The following is a 17889-nucleotide window of genomic DNA, read 5'->3' as shown; positions in this document are numbered from 1 at the left end:
AAGGTTTGTTAAAGAGGAACTAAATGCGGAAAATAAAAAAATTGCAACTAGGCAGGTTCATGCAAAGTTGCTATTGCAAAAGGGGCAGGCAATGTCCCATTTGCAATAAAATAAATGCACATGTCATATCACAATTTTGTATTTACACTCACCTGTCCTTGCTCTGTTGTGGGTGCCTCCATCTTCAGGCAGTCTTCCTTTGGGCTTTGGATCTTCAGCCATCTTGATCAGCCAGGCCGGGATGATGAGATGGGATAACTGTGCATACACATGAGGGTTATTTTGGCATGACATATCTCTGCATCCTGTACTGCAGATGTGCAGCTCAGTGTACTTGCAAAAGGCAGGTAAGTGTGGATGTTGCAGAAGGGACATCACCTGTCAATTCTGAAACTGAAACTTGCCTGTTCCCAACTTTTTAATTTGGAAATATAGTTCTACTTTAAGGTCAATTGTGGCTAAGCAGCACACTGGTCAAAATCTGCTTTTAACTTTTAATTCCTGGTTAGAAGAAGCACACTTTGTGACATGCATATAGCCTATTAGCTGCATGTTGCAGTGTGGGATCAATGCAGACATATCTTACCTCTCCTGCCTCTGATAAATGTAATTCTTATGAGATCATAAGTGAGATTTGGTGATTTTATAGCTGTGCTACTCACTGTTTTACTTGCTGAAGGGAAAGCTTAACATGAGGACTTGGGTTGCATGCATCTCCATGTTTATATTCAATTTATTCTGCAGGTTTATGCTTTCTTCATCTTCTTTGCTGCTTCTTGATTATGACCACGCCAGTCATCATGAGGACAGCCCTGACATGGGCAAGAAAAGTTTAGCTTTTCTGCTAAAAGTCAACTCCATCCAAGGTATGGTAAGTCAGTAATGGGGGAAAAATCAACTGGTAATACTAATGATTCATTTTTCATTCTCGGCTGGGATTTTTTCTATCACAGCTTCCACTGTATACAAGGTGGGTTTTCAGTAAAATAAATGGAATTTGTGTTTATGCTGTATTATTTTCCCATGCATTTGCATACTTTAAACAACGTAACCATGACCAAACGACAGCACTGAGTGAATTGTACAATGCTTAAAGCTCAAAAACAATATATCCACTTTATAAACATTAACAGGTTGTAATACCCCCAGGACATATTAGCTATTGACCTAGATAGAACATAATAAAACTTTCATGAGATTGTAGACAATATTTTTGCTGACATTCTGTAACAACAGAGAAAATCTTTTTTAACTTGTTTGTGGCCTTGTGAAGTGGATGCTGACTAAACAGACTGAGCAATAGCTGCAAAATGTTTTTACAGAATTCATGGGAAAAAATATTTTTTTTAAAACAACGCTCCAGTAACTTTATGTTATGTACCCCTACATGATCATAAAATTCTGATATTGCAACAAACTGATTAGAAGGCCATTAACCCCCCTAGCGGTAATCCCGAGTGTGACTCGGGGTGGCTTTTACTTGCAAAAAGCGGTATTCCCGAGTCACACTCGAGGTACCTTTAAAAGCCCCCCTTACCTTTGCCCCATGCTCCAGCAGCAATCCGATTGTCCTGGTGTGATGCCCGGGGGCCGGTCCGTCGGGGGGGGTGGCCGGGTGGGAAATTTAAAAGCAGATTACTGTGTAATCTGCTTTTAAATACCACCCGGGTCCCGGCCACGCATTACTAGTCTACATCACTGCTGATTACCCTAGCAAGCTCTATGGTATCCCTTGTAAGGTGATAATTCATTTTGGTAAGTTAATGGTCTAAATCCCTTTAGTAAATCAATGCCATTAAAAACCTAATGTACAGCCCTGGATCCACACAAGATGATGGCCAGGAGTTATATTGTTCCAACTGTCTTGGAATTGTGTACAAGTTTCAACTATAGCTCAGCATCAAGGTGATAGTGGGCCTTTCTAAACATAAAAAGATAATAAAAAAAAAATAAAGTCTATATCAAGCATTTTAAGCATTATAAAAAAACTCAATTTCTCAGGCACAGCAGTTATTTGTTACATGTAATCCACTTGTATCATTGGCATCTTCCTTGATAAATTGAGTGGTGTCACATCAAACTAACACTGGGTGGCACTACTGGATAATGTAGGTTTCCTGAATCTATAATGTGAAAGGTATGCAGACAGGGAAGTTTCTAACATTTGGTGCATATATATATATCAAACACATAAGGCTGTATCATTACAGATCTATTATACTATAGACTCATAGATAGTGTGGCACTTGCCTACATATTTTAAACCAAGAAGTATCCCTCTTTTGCATTTCCAAAAATCTATTTTTGGTGGACAAACTTTAGGAATTTGGCACTGTCTTGGGGTGGAAAACCAGGGATCAGATTACTTATGGAGAAAAGGGGCCAAACATTTGATCTCCACATTCTTTACTGAAATATTGCACATGTATTTATTTTTATCCCTGGTAACAAGTCAAGGATGAATCTAGACCAAAAATCAAAAAGGATTTGCATAGCACGTGAATATGTTATCATTCTCAAAGTTTTTATTGTATGGAAAGCTGTTTTTAGTGTTGGGGTTGGAACTTTTACCCTGGGAGGCAAACAATATCAACTGGACATTTAGTAGACATTTTCATGTGGAATAAAAGTGCACCACACAAAGTGTAGTTGGCAACAATTGGTGGCCAAGTAAATTATTATTGTTTAATAATTTAATAATTTTGCATTCATCTAGCATTGCTTCCCTTTTAAGGCTCTCTGCAATCCGTCACAAAGCAACAAAGACTATTGGTGAATGAATGGACAGGACTTTCACTGAACCCCAGTCGGATAGGGGTTTGAATAGGGGAATACCTTGGCTCCAGGCCATCAGCCCAACAGTTTTTTTTTTGTACTGGCCCAGGACCCAGGTAAATTGCCCTTTGCCACCCAACCTAGTACCCTCATGGATAAAGGTCAGGGCTGGCTTTGATGCTGCTGATGCACACCATTCTTAGCAAGTAAACCATTGGGACATTTACCAGCAGGATTGACAGGTATGAACACTAATAAAAGTATGGACCCCAGAGACGTCAATAGACTGCCTAAAGGTAAAGAATTTTCATCTTTGCAAGGTCAATTTTTACAATTGGCTGGATTTAAGCTTTAAAGAATCGCTATAATTTTGTCCATTCAAGCAGAGGAGTGTAAGTAAAGCAAATATTAGTGGGCAGGGAATAGGATTTAAAGAGGCTCTATCCCTTAACCCCGAATTGTCCTTTTAGGAGTCATTAGAGAAAGAACTAAAAAAGGTATGTATAGAGGACAATAACAGATAATGGAAGCACTGGCTGCATAGATAAAGTATGTAGGGTACATTTATGTGTCTACATTTGCCTTTTAAGGTTTGGAATAAATAGCATTGATCATTCTATTCCAAAAATCTTTGTGCAGAAAGGAGAATGATTTATATGACAATGCATTCCAAAAGTAATAACATTACGTAGAAAAGTGCCATGGTTAGTTTTGCCTATAATCAATCAGATGCTTGTAGCTTTATATTCATTACTGCAATATCTGGTATGGACCAAGTGGACACAAGCTACATTTAAACAACACACCATCACAGTGCATGGAAATACAGCTTGGGAAGGCGTCCTATAAACCGTGGCAGGCAGAATAGCATGCTACAATATATCATTACATATGTTTAATGTCAAGGAGAGTGCATTTCTCAAGCAATGCTTTTACATCCTATTACTGACACGGTAAAGTCCAACCTTAAACTCATCAGGGTTGATTTACTGTAAGCGTAGAGTGTTTAGTTAGCAAAGTGCATGTTCAGCTTTAAAATGGCTGAGAGTAGTAAATGAAGTGACGCTCATATGATTCATTAAGAATAAAGGCTACAATTCTTTTTTAACTCAACCATCATGTTATCCATCTTGTCCACCATCCTTGCCAACACCTCTTCTGGCAGTACGGGCTGGCGATTCAGAGCTGTAGTTAGTGCAAGATTAAGCAGTAAGACTCATTATGGTAGGTGACCAAATGTTTAGGTGAGTTTTGGACGTAACAAGTAGTTGGAGGCATTAATCCAATCAGACCTCAGGTACATACAGTTGTCAGATACAGATGAGGCCATAGTTACAGAGATTTCAGACTAATATATAAAATTATATATATAAAATTTCCTGCTACAGCAAATGTACTCTGCATGTAATATGCATCTTTAACATTTTCCTGGGCAGTTTTGCTTCCCATTATAGAAAAATGCACTCCAATCCATTACAGGTTTGCTGGATCACCCAGCTTCACTGTTGAAAGTGTGTTCTCTCCAGCCTTGGAGAGCTTTATTAAATCAAGTCCATTTCATGCAAATCACAGGTTAGTTCAGAAATTATTATTGTCAAAATTTTGTCTGTGTGCTAAGACATTGGATGATTGTTAAAATTATATTAAGTGGCCATTAAGCCAACATACCAGCCAGTTGCCATTTTTTCCTCTAAATGAATTAAGATAACAGATATCTGCAAAGAAAATGAACACTGATCAGACAGAGCCTTGTACTTCTTTGCTGACCGAAAGATCAATTGACAAGGAGGACTATCAATATATAAATATATATTACAAAAACATAATCAATGAAAGCAAGATACAATATTGCCAACCATTTGACAACAGACTAGCTATAGTAAAACAATCAAACATATCAAAGAAGTATATAAGAGGCATTGGGCTTACCTTATCTACACCAACCCAATACAGAGTTGTCTGTACTGCTTTATAAAACTTGCTACGGATAAGTTGTTGGGGATTCCCTAAATATACAGCACAGCTGAAGTCTAATTTAAAGGTTTGAAATAAGCTATAGTAGTAAATGCTGTTTTTTTTTCTCCACAGCCAGCAATGTTGGGTTTAAATCCAGTCAGCCTTTGTCTATAAACATTGACGTAGAAGGAATGAAGAAGTAGATGCAATTTATGATGCGGGGGTCCCAACAGTCAGTTTCTCACCTTCCAGCATACTTTAAGTTTTTCTAGTTTATAGACTTTTCATTGTTAACCATAGTATGTACAAATGTTTGCCAGTACGGTCAATATTTACAAGGAAAATATTTTTCCATTCTTAGATTAACACATTTGCATTGATCTTTAAACCTGTTGTATTATTACTTTAGAAAATAGATTGCTCTATAGTATGTATGTGTTTTTCATGGAGTGCGTGCTTCGTTATTGATCTACAATTCCATATTTAATTTAGGAACCATGATTTTCTGTCATTCACAAACACCATAAAAGTGTGATTGATGACATAAGATATAACAATCTCTATTAACTGTGGAATGTAATTCATGTAATTCAAGGACTGTGAGGGTGGTCATTTTAGTAATAAATAATGATATCATATATTACAATTTTCAGGGAATTTTGAGGGCATTTATATGAAATGTATTGATCTCCACAGAACTAAAAATAGACCCAGGACCTGTAAATCCAGGATGTGATTTTCTAACCTTGTGTGTGTTTGAATACTGATTCAGGTCTTTAGGAGTTGGGTGTTTGAGTTCTGTATAATAAAACTTACTTTTGTAAATTGTCCCCACAACTGTTTGTGCACATGCTGTTTAAAGAGGAACTAAACTCAAATATCCCCCAAAATAAAAAAAATACACTCACCTTCAATCCCGGAGGGCTGTCGACCAGTCCAGAGGTCTCTTGCGTTGTCTATCGGGTCCTGCGTTGTCCTGGCATGCATCTTTGGGCTGGGTTTTCGGGCGCCGGCATCTTTTCTTCCTCTTCCAGGTTCTTGTTCCTACGTCATCCGACTCAGGACCCACGACCTCACTGCGCATGTGTGTTTTTCCCCTTTTGACGCAAAGGCTCCTTCTGCGCATGCCTGATATGCACCCAAGAGCCTCCCGGGATGCGTGACGTAGGTTTCCCAGGAGGCTTTGCACTCGCAGAATTAGGAGGCGGTACTGCACCCTTTTTTTCTTTTTTTTTAAAAAAGGGTGTTGCCTTTAAAAAAACAAACAAACAAACAAAGTAGTTTCAGCAAGTTATATAGATTGCTTTAGGAAAAGCTGCATGCTTTTCTAGAAGCACAGAATATAACCGGGTATTAAAGCTTTAAAGTAAAGATAACAGAGACTGTCTATCCAGGGAACATCCATTTGCCTCACGGGATCAGGAAGGAATGTTTGTGCCGGTTTATGCCTGGATTTATAAGGGTTTCTTTTGCCTTCTCCCGGATCAACTGTCTATAGGGTTTTATCTGGAATATGCTGTTTTGTAGTATTTGTAGTAGATTTTAGTGTGCTAATGCACAACACTAGGATGAAAAGGGCCAAATTGAGGCAGAAGTTCAAGGCAAGGTTTACAAATACTGTATGTGTTGTTGTATTGTGCGGTGCTACAATGCACAGTATAGGACGATTGGTGGTGATATTTATTTTGCAGCACTTCACAAGTTTAAAAAAAAAATTGCCCATTTAGACATTCACATTACAACTACCACAACACAAGGTAACCCATGCCATGCATCGGTGACTTAAAAACACTAAGAGGACCGTTCACATTTTGTGATCTGTTGTCTTGGTAGTGCATTCATACTGAATGAGCTACCTTACTGCAGTACCTGGTAATGCACAAAATACTGCACTGTTCTCTGCATTGCATTGAAGAAACCCCCATGCAATCTGTTGATCTCATAAAAAGTCTGCAGGCCTTATAGACATTTGATAACCAAGTGACCCTATGTGAAGAAGTCACTGTAGCTCTGGCAAAAGACAGGGAGGCCTTAATTCCAATGGACCCCTATTTAATGCACAACACTGCGTAATATGTTGGTCCTATATATATATATACTGTTTATTATTAGTAATATCAATAAATATTTTACAAATCTACTTCTTACATAGAAGGCTCTTCTTTCCAATGTCCCATAGATGCTCTTAGTATAGCTTTACCTTGACACTATTGAGCACCCTTTTCATAAACCCTACTTAGTATCAAAGTCTAGTAAAGGATATTATTTACTGGGGGACATCCCTCACTAAGGTAGTACATGATCAGCTATACTCCGACAATGAGCCAAGCCTGACTGGGTCTCGCTCTAGCATCATGTTATAGTATAAATGTATTTACAAGGCCACCCCCCAATTATTTATGCTGTCCTACTGAACTACACCCCCAGTGATTGAGTGAGGCAGATATCCTTCACTCACAATTGGCCTGTTCTTTTATATTTGCTGACCTACCTTATCTACATCAGGAGAAAGTAAATACTCCCTGAGCTAAGAAAGACCTGAAAAAAACATAACATATAAAAAAACTCTGCTTAGCTATTTGCTAAACAACTTGCCAAAGCAAAGCCTACATTTGGATTGGGGACACCTCTGCCTGGCAGGGTGCCAACACATAACTAAATGAACTCACTCTTCTTCTATTTTCTCCACCTTATTAGTAGTGGACTGATATCCTTCAAGAAGCTTGTGTGACATTGTGCAGTGTATAGAAAAGAAAAATTGTGTGGACCTTCTAAAGAGGAAGCTATTACTGCTAGCTAATTAAGCCACTAGGGTTTGTGTTTCTTTCTCTCCCTGGTGCCCAACATGCCACGCTCTACCAGTGCTTTAGGTATCCAGTGCAACTAAATGTCTTGGTAGTGCATTCATACTGAATGAGCTACCTTACTGCAGTACCTGGTAATGCACAAAATACTGCACTGTTCTCTGCATTGCATTGAAGAAACATTATGGGGATATTTCACACAGGAGTTTTAATTAAAGTGCAACATTAGTTTTACAACTTGGCTTCAGAAAGTATTCAGACCACCTTAAACTTTTTCCAATTTTCTTAAAGTTTTGGTATTGAAACAATTGCAGCATCAGGCTGCGACAGAACAAAATTGGCATGCAATGGCAATACATCCAAATAGGTCATAGTCACTTTGCTTTGTCTAGATGTATTTTATTGAATTGTGAATTCTGGAAAAGAAGGCATGTAGTGCACAATACCTATAATTGGAACCTTCTAGTTGTAGGGGAAGACAAGCCTCTAGGCCCCTAGGACATTTTCCTTTTGCTAGGGGAAGACAAATCTCTAACCCCCATGCAATCTGTTGATCTCATAAAAAGTCTGCAGGCCTTATAGACATTTGATAACCAAGTGACCCTATGTGAAGAAGTCACTGTAGCTCTGTGACATATGTATCAGAGGAGGCTGTGGGTTCCCATTCAGCCTTTATCCCTGTGGCAGTAAAGACTGATTGGGAAGTTTGCAGCCTCCTGGGATGTCTATGTGAATTGTCTGTTTGATAAATTCTATTTACAGGAACAGATCAGTTTGTCTGCTTTGGGTTTAGGTGTATCTATACCCAAACAAAAATACAAAATATTGCAACTTACAAGCAAATAAATGTAATGCCTACATTGGTTAACTACCTAAATTTTACGTGATGATCTCGCCAATAACACATTACCTGACAATACTCTACCACTGTACTGTATCTGTATTGCAGTGTGGTCATACTAAGGGTTAGAACCAAAGAGCACATCCCACTCTCTTTTCATTTTTTAACATGAAGGAATGTTCTGTAGTTTACAGGGAGAACTAGACAGAGCTGATGGCACTGCTTTGAGATAACATGGCAGATTGCATAGGAAGTACCAAGCTCACTGGTTTTCTGTCTTTTTTTATTAGGATCATGCATTTTTCTGCATTTAATAAACTAATATAGCTAAACATTTTTAAAAGTGTATATACATGCCAAAGAGGATCAAATAAATTCAGTTTATCTTTTTATATATTTAAATATAAGTGGCCGTGACAATGTCTCACAACATCCCTTAAGTCAAATTCTTCTCTGGCACCCAAGATCCATACTCATGATTATCATTCGTAAATATATTTGACACAAACAGAAACAATAAATTAAATAAAAAGGGAAAAAATATCACAAACTAAATTAATATTACAGTTCAGTTTCAGTTAATGTACTATAACATAAAACAGTTCCTATTTAATTCTAAGCAAATTACCACAAGGAGAGAAGTTGTGGTGACAGGTCCACTTTAGTACCTGGGAAGAATAGTTTTAGCATTGCTTACATTTAGATAGAAATACACTGTGCAGACCTATGCTGTGCATAACCTTTTTATTCCATTTTGGCTGAACGCACAGTCTTCCATCTGTTACCATGTCACATCTTTTATTTCATGCTTGGTTAGGTCACAGGAGAAATCTTCAATGTTACCTTTGCACGTAGTGTTTATATCACTAGAAAAGAAAAGTCTTTTACCATACTGTTAAGCTATTCTGATTTTAATTGTAAAAACTTATACATGGGGTTTTCAGCCTTTATAAGGGTGTTTTAAGAATGATAACCAAGGTATGTAGCAGAGAAGATGTAGAATATGGAAAAACCATAAACCCCCCAAAATGCCCATTACCACTTTTTGCATTTCAAGAGTTTATTAGGAGTTTTGGGGCCTTTGATGGACAATTATGGGTGTTTTAACACTTTTCAAATGCTAAAGGATGGTTTTCTTTACAGCTTTAGACTTGTTTCAGGATTAAACGATCCTGCGCGGCTCTGCGTGGTCGGCCCCTTGCCAGCCACTCGGTCACTCCTAATGCTGCACCTTTGACAGCTGGTCAAGAGAATGTAAATGTATTCTCTATGAGGCTGCTACATGCAGTGTCACTCCAGAGGCAGCAGTTGCCTGGCATGAAGAAGCCATATCAAGCTCATGTCCAATGTGAAAATGGGCCTTATACAATATTAGTAGATTTTATTGGCTGCATTGGGGGAATGTCTTCTTTGTAGGGGTTTGCAATTCAGAACAGAACAGTGAACATAGCTAGACATCATACATGTACAGTGAATGCATCTATATGGTCCTAAGGAAAACACTTTCTTTGAGGCCAATTGCTTTCTATCCAAATATCAATATTTTTTTGTAATAGTTGTGAGTTGATCATTTCCCATGATCAACAAATGCATTACTATTATATCCAAGAAAAGTAAAGCAGTGGAATAATATAAGACAGTGATATACCTCTGAGTCATTACTGGAACTGAGGTCTGTCTACTCTGCAGCTCAGGAGTAAAACCAAGCTCTTAATGTACTTTAAAGAAACATAAAAGAATTTAGTAAGTGAATTAGCTTCTTTTCCCCTAATAGGAGTAAAAGAAAGCAAACTCTCTGTACTTCCACACACTTGTGATTGATTAAATCAACATTTTCTTAATTACACTTCACAGAGGTATATTGATAACCTATTTAGTTGTTAATCAGAAGTACACACTCTGCCAGTTTTTATTTCCTATTGTAGAATCATTTGTGATTAACTACTTTTATATGTAGGCTGCATTTGAAAGACACATCTTCAGCCCCAAGCACTAAAATCTTGTAGCAGAATTAACAGTATTCTTATTTCACTTGTTTAAGTCTCTATTAATTGGGTGCTTTTATGAAAAGAATATCTAATAAGGCCCTTGTTTAAGTACTTGTTGCAGGGTCACTTCTGACTTCTAATTGTGTTCCCACATTTTCTCTTAATAGGGGGAATGGACCTGATTTATTGAAGCTCTCCAAGGCTGGAGAGGATACACAATATTCAGTGTAACTGGAAGATTCAGCAAACCTGGAATGGCAAACAAAGCCATTTGATATTTGTTAGTGTTTTCAATCCTGGACCAGATCCATTCTAGGTTCGCTGGATCACCCAGCTTTACTGATGAAAGTGTATCCTCTCTTGGAGCCTTGGAGAGCTTTATTAAATCAGGCCAGTATTTTAAAGAGGAACTATACTCAAAACTCAAAAAACAAAACAAAAACACACTTACCTTTAATCCCGCAAGTCAGTCCGATTACTCTGGGGGTGTCCGGCATTAGGTCCCACGTTGTCTAAGCATCTGTCCCGGAGCCAGGGCTCCCTGGGCACTGCCATCTTCGTCTTCTCTTCCGGGCTCTTCATCCTACGTCACCTGACCCAGGCGCAAAATTGGGTGACATAGGATGAAAAAAAAATTGAACAAAAAGGCTCCTTCTGCGCATGCCCGAGATGCTCATGCATGGGCAGAAGAGAGCCCAAGAGCCTCCCGGGACGCCTGACGTAGGTATCCCAGGAGGCTTTGCGCTCCCATTCATTCTCGACGGCCTAGGCTGCTAAAAATTAGAGGGGGTGCCGCACCTTTTTTATTTTTTTTAAAAAAAAGGGTGTTGCACCTAAAAGAGAATAAAACAGAATGGGAACGCTGAAGATGCCAAATCTCACTGTTTGGCCATCCCACTAATGTCTATTGGTGTAACCACCACTATAGCAAGCCTAAATGGCCAAAAGTCTACATTTCTTCATCAATAAGAATGCATGCAAAGGCATCAATTTTTTCACTTGCCAAAAGTATATGTTTGAAAAGTAATTTACATGGTTTATATTCACCACTATTAGCCAATTAATTAAATCTGTGGTCTCAGCAATTTCAATTTTCTCATTTTTTTCACATCACAATTTTTTTATCATTAGGGATAGTTTGGCATTGAGCCATGGCTAGAAGGCTTAGAGAAGCCAGTAAGTAAGTTTTGGATATACTAGCCCCTCACCATAAAAGAAGAGAAGGCACAGGACAGCCATAGTGTCAGGATTGTGAAGCTGGTGTAGGGAAATAATAAAAGAAGCAACAAACTGTATAAGAAGTATTAGGTAGAAAATGTTGCTTTAAATCTGATTCCTAGCTCTTTGGACAATTAATCTCTGTGTTAGAAGTATCAAGTTCCCCTCTGCTCTCATCTGCATAATAAATGTTCAGTCCAACAATTTATACAAGTTATAAGTTCACAAGGTTTCTGGAAGGATCAATAAGTATTTTTTGCATTTATCGAACAAATATACTAACAAAAAGTTAACTGTTGGGTTTTTTGTCCAGGATCTAGAAAAGTCTGTAGCTAATAGATGGATATTGTAGATTCTCCCCATTCAGGGGGGCATTCATGATTTTCATTTGTTAAATTGAAGATTGTCACAGATACAGAACGTTATGTTTTATTCGAAATTATACCGCTATTTGGAACCAAACTAGAGGGGAAATCCTCACCTGAGGACATTGGTTCTAGAACTAACTACCCCACTTCATGGCAAGGACATTTCCAACTTTTAAAAATAGGAGGTAGCGGTAGAAATTATTGATTTTCACAACTTCTGCTTTTTTCACAGCTATGTTTATCTTTATAATAAATTTTCAAAATAACAAATTAAATAATTTAGAAGGTGCATAAAAAGAATAATGAAAAATAAAGTTTTCCGAAAGTTTTGTAGCACAATATTTTTAGGGGTGTATATATCCCCACAGGGAGCACTCAACAAGAAGCATTTGGATTTGAAAGGGTTCTTCCTAGAGATCAGGGACAATTGGGAGGCATCTTAGAACAGTTACATTTGGGTTAAGAAAGTTCTACGGTGTTGTAGTCATTGGTAAGGAGAAAGGTGGTCATTGTCCTACAAATATGATACACTTAAACACACCAGGACCACCAGTCATGCTCCACCAAAGTTATTTGTCATGACTAGGGTAGCTCGGACCATTGCACAAACAAATATCCCCCCCTTTTACACTTACCTCCACTCTATCTTACTCTTACCAGCCCTCCCTTTCCCCTTACCTCCAAAAATACTCCACACCTTTTGCGATTTAAATGGCTGGCAAGCAGCCGTTTATTAACATAATCAACATTAACATTTTCCATAAATTAACTTTCATATATAAATTATACAGTATAATCATTCAACAGCAAATAAACAACCAATAAATAAATAACATTTAAATAACAACAACAATAAATTAACCCTTAAATAACCATCAATAAATAACCATTAATAAATTATATATTAACCCTTCGTTTACTTAAACCATCCCCCCACACGGGAGGGGACAGCCATAGGTGAGACCTCTCCTCCCAAGGCCTCACCAGAATCAGCGAGGGGGCTGCGCTCCCTGGCAGCCGCAGCCCCCCCATCAGAGCTCCGCCGGTGACGGGGATTCCTCCCTGCGCAAGGCCCAGACCTAGGCAACCGTCGCCCGGCTGACCTGCCAGAAGGGTCCCTAACGGGGCTCCCAGGATGGCGCTGAGCTCTAGCAAATGGTTCTGGGCTTAAGCGCACCGCAGCCCTAATTCTCCGAGGCCGCAGCCCCTCTAGCCTATCACCCTGCTGCTCTCTAGGTGCCCCCCCAACTGCCTCAGCTACTCTCTCCCGCAGCCAAGCTTCACCTTGTGAAGCTGCCGCAGCCCTAAGCTGTTGCATTAATGCGTCAATAGACTCCATATTGCCTACCTGCATCCAGTCCCAATTTCTTCTTTAAAAAAACTGACCCAGATCTCCGTTGCACCCTCCTTTTACCCCCTCCTATCTCCACCTCTTAAACTTTTGACCTGATCTCCTCTCCATCCTCCCTGCTTCCACGTGCAACTCCAGCTTAACCCTTCCCCCTCCCCCCCTTTCTTTCTTTATGCAGTCCGAGCACGCCTGTCATGCCTGCCCTCGCAGATTTTTCCCTGCTACGGGCCTCTCTGATTTTTTGTTATCAGTGTCCACATTGGGAACATTATCCTTAATTCATAAAAAGGTGACTAATGTCACATAAGACAGGAAGAAATAAAAAAAAAATATCTCCAGGTGGGGAAGAACAACATTTTTCTAAAATTTGCCCTCACTATCCCGTACTAAAAATGTTTTCTGGAGCCGGGCTTTACTTGGTTGCAATATATATTCAACAGTTCATGAACTGCATCTGCAAAGAAAAGGAAAAACAAATTTTCCTGGGTAGCTGTTCAATTAAATGTTCCTTTAGAGCCTCCAGAACCATAACCTGCACCTCCTGCTTTAGTGTTCAAAATTTAAACTGAAGATACCAATATGTCTAATATACCCATATTATTACTAAAGGTGACCATATAATAGTTAATAGGTGAATGACCAGGTGAAAGATTCATATATCCCTGATATTGAACATTTATTTGACAAAACCACTATGCACACATTGACCAGCTTGTCATAGTGCCAAAAAGTCCACTCTCCTGCTTTAGCAATGAAAATCAATGGGGAGTGCTCCCATCAGCCAATCAGAGTGCTCTCAGTGCTCCCCACAGGTGGAGCAAGCAGAGATGGGTTGTTATAAGAAGCAGCAGGGAAGGCTACCTCTAAGGAACTTACCTGTCCTGCGAGCCCGCGGCGTCCCTGGGGATCCCAGCCGCAGAGGGAGACGCCGCTGCAGCAGGCAGCGTGGCTGAGGCTGCTGGTCTGTTCGCAGCGTGTCTCTCTCTGCAGGCAGAGGGATCCGTCCTGGCCAAACTACTGTTCGGCCAGATGGCATCCCTTGCATCTCTATGAACGTGATTACAGAAAGTCCTGTTCTCAGCACTCCTTTGGATGTGCAAAGTAGGGCACGTCCCAGGGGTGCTGTGGGAAGAGATGCGCTCTTGTACCCCCCAAGGGCGTGGCTGCCTTGCCGCGGTTAGTCATAGGCCAATCGGGCGCAGGGGATTCAGTTACTCTCCAATCAAATGGCACCAGGTGGCGCGAGGTCATTGGTCACTCTGGCCATTTAAGGAAAACCTGTCCTGACCACCATTGCCCGCTATAAACCTCTGTGAACACAGTGTGCTTGGGTGCCTCATTGTGTTGCTTTATGTTAATCCCATTTGTCATTTCCATAGCAACCTGGTCTGAAACCTGACTCTTGCCTGAACTCTGCCTGCCCTGACCTTGAATTGTTTGTGACCACTCTTGTCTGCTGCTTGCCCTGACCTCCGTTTGTTCCTGACCTGCCTTTGTCTTACCCTCCTGTACTACGCTTATCGGACTTAACCCTTGTCTTGTTTTATGACAATAATAAAACTTGATAAAAGGATATTTGGAGTTAGCTGTAGTTTGTGTGCCCAGGCGCATTACACTACCGTTAAATTTGGTTGTTAGACAGTGCTTATCTCTCTATTGGGAGTGGGATGAGGGAAACAGAAATTGTGAACCTCAAATCCCAATCACTGTTCAATCAAACAGAAATTAATTTTTAATGGATTTTCATTAAATTATTCAATGTTTTAATCCATGCTAAAAACGAATCTATTAAAGACAATGCATAATATAGGGCCAACTTAAGAGCAACATAAATGAGACATTATAGGCAATATCTACAGTGTTAAAAACGTTTTTGTGATGCTGTGGTTGAGCATCACGTGACAGGATCAGCTAAAACTTCAAATGAAATGTATACACAAATTAAAATAAAAAAAATTTGATTTTCAGTCCCCACAAAAAAAAATGTTATTGCTTTGGATATATATATGTTTTTTTTACATTATTTATTCATTAAACCTGCGCATAAGACATAACAACAAGCATGAAATAAACAAGAACAACTATTGTCCAAGGGGGTAAAAAAGAATGAGTACCAACCAATATAAGGGTTTTCCTAATAATAATATGAAAAAAAACATATGCCATAGCAACTAATTATTAAACACCCTCCACACGTTAATACTTCTACCTTAGTTCTGCTTTACAAATTGTAGGTATATTGTCTTTTCTTAGCTGGATAAACCCAACTTCTTCTTTAAAATTCTATAAATTCAGGGAGCAGTAGAGTTCCAGGAAGAATTTAGCAACACTCAACAAAGGACACACAATCTTGTGTCATATCAAATAAGGCAAATATGTCTAATAGCAAACCTGAAGAAAAACATTTACTTTCCATTAGCCAGGAATAATTCATGCAATTCACCCAACAGCATTTACAGGTACATCCCTTGTATATTAGCAATGTTCTTTCCCATGCAGTAATGGCATGCCTTGGTCCTACCGCCTGCTGATACTTCTCCCTCATCCAGCCGAGCTGAGATAGTCTCCACTCTCCTTGTGTCCATGCTTCAGAAGTGGACCGGGCACAGATGGATCTTGGATGCAGCTACACTGTGTGGAGAGATGAGAAGTGAATATTGTCCTGATAGAATTAGAGACAGTGCTGTTTCACATAGGGAGGGGGAAGGTGATAAGTAAAAAAAATAAAAAGGAGAATCCCAATGGATATTTCTGTACCTCTGTAAATGTATTATTTGAACAAATTGGTATTAAAAACATGCAAACAAAAGTTTTAAAATCTAACCTTTAAAGGAATAATTACCAGAAATTGAAAAAAATATAGAATAACGAACAAAAGAAAGAGGTTTGTGCTCCAGGGTTGTAGATAAAATTATTAATTAATTATGTTTTTGTACAAATTTCATTTCATACATATTTATGGTACAGAGATCATGTAACATATATACAGTCTAGTTAAATATTCACCAGACTGAAGTATATCTGCTAGACAAAGTAGTTCTAGCTACAGTGCAGACAGTTTAACTGCTTATGCAATTCCGACACGTTTCGCCTTGCTAGGCTTCCTCAGGGGAGTGTAGGTAGTGTAGGAAATGAGAAGCACTTTTGGCCCCAGTAGTATGAGTGCCAGTCAAGGTTTAAATAAGGGTCAGGCTTAGCACAGAGAATGAGAGATACAGAAACACAGAAATAAAAATTATTTTGTTAAGTATAGTGGGGGAGGCAAAAACCCTGAACAGATTTTTAGCTCTCCAAGGGCAAAGTACTGTATCACACTACCACCTCATCAAAGTGTAGGGTGCTTGAAAAAGCAAACAAGTCAGTGCAACTAGCAACAGTTTTGGGGTATTTTCATACAGAGTGAGGGTTTTCAGGGAAATCATAACACCCTTTGTTGATAAAGGTAACATACAGAACCCTACGATGAACATATAGCAAGCCATTCACATGATCTAAAAGGAAATGGGATTCATTAGAATGGGCCACCCCTTTCTATTGCCCCCTGGTAGAATGGTGGTCACGCTTTCAGCAATGGACAGGGATCCGCAGCCCCATAATGTACAGCGTGTTTTTACACCTCTTTCTCATTCTTGGCATTGGGTTTACAGAAATTTGCACTACAATACTTCTGTGAGACACCACCAGGTTAGCTCTCTGCTTAACTTATCAATGAGCTTGGGTGTTTGTTGGTTCACTAGTTGTCCTTCTTTGGACCAGTTCTTGTAGGTACTAACCACTGTATACAGAAACATCCTAATGGACCTGATGTTTTGAAGATGCTGTGACTTATATTAAAGCCCATATCAAAGCACTCAGATCCTTATGCTTGCCCATGTTCTTGCTTCCAAAAAATCCCATCAGCAACAAGAACTGACTGCCCACCTAATATATCCCCTAATTAGTTATTTCATGTTATTCCTTTCATTTGTCTTCTATTACAGGGACAATTCCTAATTTTTGTAAATTCTGAAAGGGTCATTTTAAGTGTTAAAGGTTCATGATTTGATTAGGAGGACCTAATAACAATTTTATATAAGGTAAAAAATGCACTCTATGGGGAAAGGGTAAAAAAGGGAAAAGCCCTTCTCTTCAGTGTTTAAGACAGAATAGCATCGCAGAGCCTCCTGTCACGCATCCCAGGAGGCTTGGGCATGGGCAGATGAAGCTTTTTCTTCAATATGAAAAAAAAAATGCAGATCTTACGGATGCGCAGTGGGATCAGCCATCTTTTTTCCCCTCCACCACATGCTACGTTACCTGATCATGCACCTGTGCTCTGTGAGATCGGGTGACATTGGCAGAATAAGGGCAAAAAAGATGTACTAACTAGGCTGGGATTAAATTTTAATTTCATGTGTTATATATTTTCAGTATGGAGATGAAGGGAGGGTGTCAGGGTCAGATAAATACCAGATACCAGAAATGTTAAAGCCCATGAATGTTCATCAATAAATATTATTTTGACTAAAGACAAAAGATTCCTACCAAAAACACGGCTTCAGTTAAGTTTTTTAAATTGTTGATTGAATGATCAAAAAGTGTTTTTTTT

At 39.1% G+C, this 17889-nt stretch overlaps 1 protein-coding gene across 1 annotated transcript in view; it reads right to left on the bottom strand.

Moving 5' to 3' along the window:
• Nucleotides 1-15921, bottom strand: part of KCNIP4 (potassium voltage-gated channel interacting protein 4) — a 304565-nt gene extending 288644 nt beyond the window's left edge. The window contains exon 1 of the mRNA XM_072406394.1: nucleotides 15823-15921. Coding sequence (XP_072262495.1) covers nucleotides 15823-15886 — 64 coding nt within the window. The 5' untranslated portion in view covers nucleotides 15887-15921. The remainder of the gene's footprint in view (nucleotides 1-15822) is intronic.
• Between the last annotated feature and the right edge of the window lie 1968 nt (nucleotides 15922-17889).

Source organism: Pyxicephalus adspersus, chromosome 3 (genome assembly GCF_032062135.1).
Source record: "Pyxicephalus adspersus chromosome 3, UCB_Pads_2.0, whole genome shotgun sequence".
Taxonomy (NCBI): Eukaryota; Metazoa; Chordata; class Amphibia; order Anura; family Pyxicephalidae; genus Pyxicephalus; species Pyxicephalus adspersus.
Note: the sequence above shows the minus strand (reverse complement) of the source record. Positions and strands in the feature narration are given on the sequence as shown.